The sequence below is a fragment of the Poeciliopsis prolifica genome, unplaced genomic scaffold, assembly GCF_027474105.1.
Source record: "Poeciliopsis prolifica strain line A6 unplaced genomic scaffold, Auburn_PproV2 SCAFFOLD039, whole genome shotgun sequence".
In the NCBI taxonomy this organism is placed as follows: Eukaryota; Metazoa; Chordata; class Actinopteri; order Cyprinodontiformes; family Poeciliidae; genus Poeciliopsis; species Poeciliopsis prolifica.
Genome location: NW_026562414.1, coordinates 1,356,173 through 1,362,862, shown reverse-complemented (window position 1 = coordinate 1,362,862; position 6,690 = coordinate 1,356,173). Strand labels below are relative to the sequence as shown.

At 37.1% G+C, this 6,690-nt stretch overlaps 1 protein-coding gene across 3 annotated transcripts; it reads right to left on the bottom strand.

Moving 5' to 3' along the window:
* Positions 1-381: 381 nt before the first annotated feature.
* Positions 382-6,106, bottom strand: rnf8 (ring finger protein 8, E3 ubiquitin protein ligase). Of its 3 annotated transcripts, none has more exons than XM_055054509.1 (9): positions 5,872-6,106; positions 5,521-5,649; positions 4,288-4,739; positions 3,237-3,444; positions 2,937-2,999; positions 2,674-2,763; positions 2,486-2,593; positions 2,071-2,275; positions 382-769 (listed from the first exon to the last, which is right to left on the bottom strand). In XM_055054509.1, the coding sequence occupies exons 1-9, from the start codon at positions 5,992-5,994 to the stop codon at positions 603-605; spliced, it is 1,545 nt and encodes a 514-aa protein (XP_054910484.1). In that variant the 5' UTR covers positions 5,995-6,106; the 3' UTR covers positions 382-602. The 3 variants fall into 3 exon arrangements, with proteins under 3 accessions (XP_054910484.1, XP_054910485.1, XP_054910486.1); XM_055054510.1 differs by having other exon boundaries at positions 2,071-2,185; XM_055054511.1 differs by having other exon boundaries at positions 625-769; positions 2,064-2,275.
* Positions 6,107-6,690: the final 584 nt, after the last annotated feature.

The following is a 6,690-nucleotide window of genomic DNA, read 5'->3' as shown; positions in this document are numbered from 1 at the left end:
TGCTGAAAAGTGATCATGATTCATCAACCCACACAAAGAACGTCATGCTTCATAATTTGTTTCAGATTTATCGGTAAGTTGCTGTTTTTGACATCTAATAATTAATTATCTTATGCAATATCTTTAAAACATTATTTTTTGAGCTGATGTATGGTACTTGGATTTATTCTAAACACTGATAAATCTTCTCAGGTGGATAAATGATGATACAAAATAGACAATCTGTGGACTAAACATAATATAATCTTGCATAAAATTATGGAAAAATTACTTTTTATCTAATAAAGAATCACTTTATCACATGTTGTAAAATACATTTTAAATAATACATCAGTGTATAAAAAGCTGAAACACAAAAAAGAACATGTGCAGGAATGATAGTGAAAATGCATAGGAAGAAACTTTATTCCTGTCGCTGAAAATTCACAGAAAAACTCAAAATGGCCTCATTACAAAAACAAACTCAAGGAACACTTTGTGGACTCATGATGAGACCGAAACGTTTTGTACAATATCCTAAACCTCCCCAGAACATTCCAGGGAATTCTAAAACTCTACAGAGTCCTGTTCACATTTAAGAAAAAAAACAAAAACAGAAAGGGCTAATCCTCCAACTCGTCAAAACTGTCCTCGGAGTCCAAATGGATGCTGCTGTCCGTCTCCACAGAGACCACCGAGCTGAGACTGCTGTTTATGGACACCATGCTACTGTCACTGGTCCTGCTACTGTCGTCATCGTGGATCACCATCACCTCGGCGATGGCGGCTGCTGGAGAGCACGGAGATAAACACAGCGTGAGTTTGGTCCATTTTTGTGTCTTACAAACGAATATCTAGTTTTATGGGTTATCTTTAGCTTTTTGACTGTGTTCTCAAAAATACCCAGCACAAAAAGTCAGATCACCATGCTCTATAGTACTGCCATCTTGTGTCTGAAATATTTATTTCCTTCCACCAGCATCTCTGCTGTTAATGTACACTGCCTCTTTTACTGCCTTAAAAACGTGCAACCAGATTTGTAACCTACAATTATAATTTTGTCTTTTGCTTAAATATTATTTCCATTCTTTGATTTCAGATGCCCAATTTTTTGGCCCCGTTGGCAAGAAAAACGTTTTCAGGAGGCAGGATGAGGGTTTTAATCTTAAAAACGCTACTAAGTGTCAAGCATGTTGGTGGCAGCATTATGATAGCAGTCTGTGTTGCTGATGGTGATTCTAGTGCATTTCAAAGTGGGTGGAATAACGGAGATTAATGACTACCCTCAAAGTTCTTCGACATTTTGTCAAATCAACAATTAGATGGTTGCAACTTGGACACAACTGGTTGTTTAAAAAGAAGAAAAAAACGATCCATGTGTGATCGATAATATTAACTTTATACTAGGTGTTGCAAAGACTGTTGTGTTCTGGCCAATCACCAATCTTTAAAAAGCTTGACCTGCTGTTCTTGATTTTGGGTAATTCATGTCTTTTTATAACTGAAACGGTTGTCAATGTCTCAATAATACAGAACCAAATTTTTTATTTTAGTCGCTAGGTGCCATTTTGAAATAAAAAAAAAGAGAGAGAAAAAGTCGCTAGAGGTTTCTGAAAATTCACAAATTATAGCAAGTTGGCAACAGTGGGGAGATGATTGCTAATAATCCACTTGGACAATTTTCAGACCTCAGCAGAGGTAGATAAGATCAGTTTCACAAGCAATTATCAGCTGATAACCAAAAATGAAAGAAATTGTTGCACTGTTACTTCCTACAAGTTCCTTGATTTCAAGACAACTAAAACTGTATGGGCTCTGCTTCAAAGTCGTCTATTCCATGAAACATTAACAGCGTTTGTTGCAAGGTTACAACAAAATACTCTTTCAGAAAAGAATGAAAAGAGAATGAACTAAATAAGTTTACTACAAATGACACACTGACATTCATGCCCATCATGAGTGAATGCAACTTTCTGGCTGGAACTGAATTTCATGGCAACAAATATTTTTATTGCACAATGAAAATGTATGAAAATGCGCAGGTGTATGAGTGCCTGTGACTGCAGACGGCCATCAGAACGCACCTCATACCTTTCCTCTCAGTGACGAGGGCCTGCCGCCGGGCCTTCATGTCCAGGCTCAGGTTCTCCACCATGCGGTCGATGCAATTATCCAAAGCAAGACATCGAGTTTGGGACTGGATGGCCTGGCGGCAAATGGGACACTCATCTTTTTTATTGCGCCACTGCTTGATGCAGTAACAGCAGAAACTGTGGGCACAATTCAGGATGACGGCCTGGAACAGGAGTTAGTGGAGATGTTAAATATAAAAAAAACCTATTTAATACATAATTTTTTTAGCCGTTTTGTGTTCGTTGTACTATTTAGTTAATTATTTACTGTTTGGGTCTAACTATTTACTGTTAATTATTAGATCTGATTTGAGGCGCCCCCTAGTGGTTTAATAAAACATTAGAAAGTAGTGATAAACTGGTTATAAGCCAACCTCGATGAAGAGCTCTGAGCAGATGATGCATTGAAGCTCGTTCTCTAGGACTTCAGTAACTTGAGTGACTACCTCTTCTTTCTGTGCTCTCGCCTTTTCTTTTTCCTCCTGCACAGACAAAAAAGATTTTGAAGTTGAAAGTCATGAAGAAAAGAAATATAACATTACAAACTAAAGCTTAAATATACCTTTGTTACTTCTAGCTCTTTGTTTTTAGCCAATATAATTTCTTCAAAGCCTTTTCGAGAGAGGGCGAGTTCATCTATCACTTTTTTTTGCTGTTGAAAATAAATACAATCAAACTGAAGTTACACAGACACACAACATAGTCAAACAGAGCAGAAACCCCCCCTGCTTGTTTTAGTTTGTGAATGATGATTTTGTTATACACAAAATCACTATAAATGGCTTCATATAACAGTTATTAAGAAGCTTTTTTTGAGTTTCTCACCTCTTGTAAGGCCTCTTCAAGCTGCTTTTTCATTAACTCCTCTTGCTGTTGGGTTTTCTGCTCCTGATTAATTAGGAATGCAATTTGATTAATAAAATATTTGAGTTTAACAATGAATATAGTTTCATTGAGAATAAATATGAAATATGGAAGCACTGTGAAGTATGACTACTTTTTCAAAGTTCTGTAAGTGACAGTTATACAGAAATTTTGTCTTTTAAATGCATAAAAGCTTAATATTTTGAATTTATACCAGGTTGTAAGAACAAACAATAACAACAACAACAAAAAACAGTGCACCTCTAACTGCCTCTTTGTTTCACTGAAGGATTTCTCTAACGTCTCCATGCGGTGCATCTTGGCTCTGAGCGCCTCCAGCTGACCCTGCAGCTCCCGGACCTGCTCTCCCCGGAGAGGGTCCGCCTGTCTGGGCTCGCCTTCCAGAGTCTCGACCTGCCTCTGCGTGTCGCTAACCTGCTCCCTCAGGAGCAGGATGTTCTGGCTGTACCTGCAGAGGCAAAAAGATAACATGTCTTTTCCTCTTCTACCTTTTAATTTTAACAGGAAAACCTGTTTGTAAAGAAATTACAAACAGAAAGCAAATGTTGAACACGGTGTCTTCCTTAACACTTAAAATCCCCCCAAAAAACAAGAAATAAGGAGAAACTCCAAACTGTGTTGCTGGCAAAAGAACTGTCTATCTAGCAAGGCTATTATAGTTCACTAAAAATAGCCTTCACAAAATAAAAAAACCTGAAATTCACAAAACATTTTCGTTAACTGAAATGAATAAAAACGCCAATTAATGGCTAAAAACTATAACTAACTGGAAAACTAAAACATACTAAAATTATAATTTTAATATTCATATTTTGTGTTTATGAATCAACTTATTAACGTTTCAAACAAATGTGAAATTATTAGGTTTTCCCTCACACAATAAGTTTACATCGTTGGCACTCTGTAATCCTTCTGGTGGCACTTTACCTAGTCTGCAAAATGGCCACAGCAAAAGTTGGGAGAAAATGTCAGAGTCAAATAGTTAATCAACAACAATTATGCATATTTTTTTGAAAATGGCATCTTCTGTTGCATATTCTTTACCCAATCTGTGTATAAAAGTAAGCAACATTTAGCCAATGATAACTGATAAAAACTAGCAAATGCACACTGAACTCTAAATGAAACTGATATACTCCAACAAATGAAAAACTCTATCTATCCAGATATCTGGATGGATAACCTGATAGTAAGTAAATAAAGCTGAAGCAGAAATAGCTAATCAAAAAATAAAATTAGCAATCCCAGTCAAATATCCCAGACGACCAATTGGAGAAGCTTTTTGCCTTACATTTGCAGGTTGTCGAGGTCCCAGGTAGAACTGGATCCATCGGAAGGATGCAGTGCTCCTTCATGCTCCTTTGTGCTGGTTACTGTCTCCTCTGGCTGTGTGTGACTGAGCTGCCGCCTTGCTTTCACAGGAGACAGAGGACAGGGCTTTGCGAACGATTTATCTGCAGAAGAGCAGCGGTAGAGCTTGTGCTTGGAGGTAGAAGGCTCGACCTCTTCTACGCCCAACTTTCTCTTGAACTTTCTGGGTGTGTGGGCCGCTTTGGTATCTTCTCTATGTTCCTTTACCAAATAAGGCTTAATGTCTTTGAGGGGCCGCTGGATGAGGATGTAGTCAAATTCCACTTTGGTCCCTAATAAAGGAACTCCAAGCTGGATGGAGTCTCCGAGTTGGAGCAGATGGGGTTGCTCAGCAGGTATCCGCTCTCCATTTACCCACACACCGTTGAGACTCTGAAGGAAAGCAACACAGGGTATAAAAGCTGCTGTGGTACATAAAGCGCCAAAGAACATAGTTTACGTTGTTACAAGCAGTAGCAATAAATTTTAGAGTCGTCTCTAACAAGCTATTAAGTTAGGGGTGGAAATTTGAGCTTCAAGAAAGGTGAAAACTGTACACAACTTTTGTCTTCTCGGGATGAGACCTGCCATTAATTATGTTGACTTTTATTTACAGAAAAGAATGTTTAGCTCTTCCATTAGGATTTGTCACCTCATCACTCATTTACATCCTTTAGCTAAAGCCACAGTTTTGTGAAGATGTTATAAAGGATGAATAGAATTTGACTGCAATAGAAGAAGAGAACAGGACAGTGACAACAGTCAACAGGAATTGAAGAAAATTTTTGCATTTAGAACAATGTAATTACATGAGAACCAGTTACTAATTCAGTTTAAACAAAGGGCTGAGATATAAGGGTTAAAAGGCACAAACATGAGGTAATGGCATTAGTATGCAAGTGCTAGAAATTTTCAAAGCATACTGTATAATGATATATATAATGCAAAACAGTGAGAAAAAAATAATGGACTCGGGATCTTGTGGAATTCCAAAGGTTATATAGGGGCAATGATAGAGAACTGGCTAGCACTAACATAAAGCATAAATGCACGTATCAAAACATAAAGACATTATTTTCATTAAGCAACAGTTAGACTTTAACAAAATATGTTTGAGGAGAAAAGAGACAACTAAAGACGTATAGAGCATTTAGCTCAAAAGAAACCTGGTCACCTTCTTGTCTGTCACTGTCCACTGGCCGTCTTCCTTTTGCCTGAAGGAACAGTGCAATCTGGAGATCATAAGAGGGCAGGTTGAAGATAACAGCTGGTGGGTTACCTCTACGCCCCGTCCAACAGTGATCTGCACAGTCAAAAATAAACATGAAACTTAGTCTTCCTCTGCAGCGCTTTACGTTGATATAAAAAATGTGAATTACGCCATACTGAATGCCAAACACACAAATAACACACAATATATAAATATATAGACGTATTTAAAGAGGCAACTAGGACACTCATGTATAAACTTTGAAACTTCACAGTCATTAAGTTTTGCTTCTTTGCTAACATTAGCCAACTGCACCTCTGCGTTTTCGAACAAACGGAGCCAGTCCGAGTTTTTCCCGACTCTCATGAGACATAAAACCTCCGAGTCTGAGCAGTCGTCCTCCTCAGCCGAGCAGCAATCCGTCGTTACGCTGTCCATGTTATCTCATTTCGGTAGGAGGCCACTTCGACCTAAAACACCCTACCAACGTTACAATTCTCTGACATTTCGCTGCTGCAACTGCCTGCTGTGCTAGCGTTAAAGCGCTGCAATGCTACCAGGGAAGCCGGAAACGGTTAGTTTATTTTCAAAATAAAAGCGCCACAGATAAACAATTTTTCATTTCATCTTCTTTTTCTTTATTATCATTTGCAGACAAACAATATATAATTCATCCTCATATTTCAAACACATTTTTTCTTTATGCATACATTAAATATCACTGACTGGTCTTCTAATTCGCGTATTTTCCATTTGAAAAAAATAATTTATTTCAAATGAAAATTCCAAATAATATATAAATAAATAACTAATTGTTTGTTTTATTCATTTTAAATTCTATTATTATCTATTTGATTTCTTTATGTATTTTATGTTAAAAATACAAACAAAAATAATACATAAAGTGGGTTTATTAAAAGCAACTCCACATTTATTTATCTAAGATGAATTAATAACATTATCGCCGGTATAATAATCGACCCTGTAAATGGTGTCAGGTCAATTAAGTTGTTTTGCAAATATTACTATCTTCCTAAAATAATGTCTTGTTTTTAAAAGAGCGATCTTATCAAAAACAAATAAATAAACAAATCCCACCTCTTTTTTCCTTATTCCCCCCCACCCCCCCAAAGA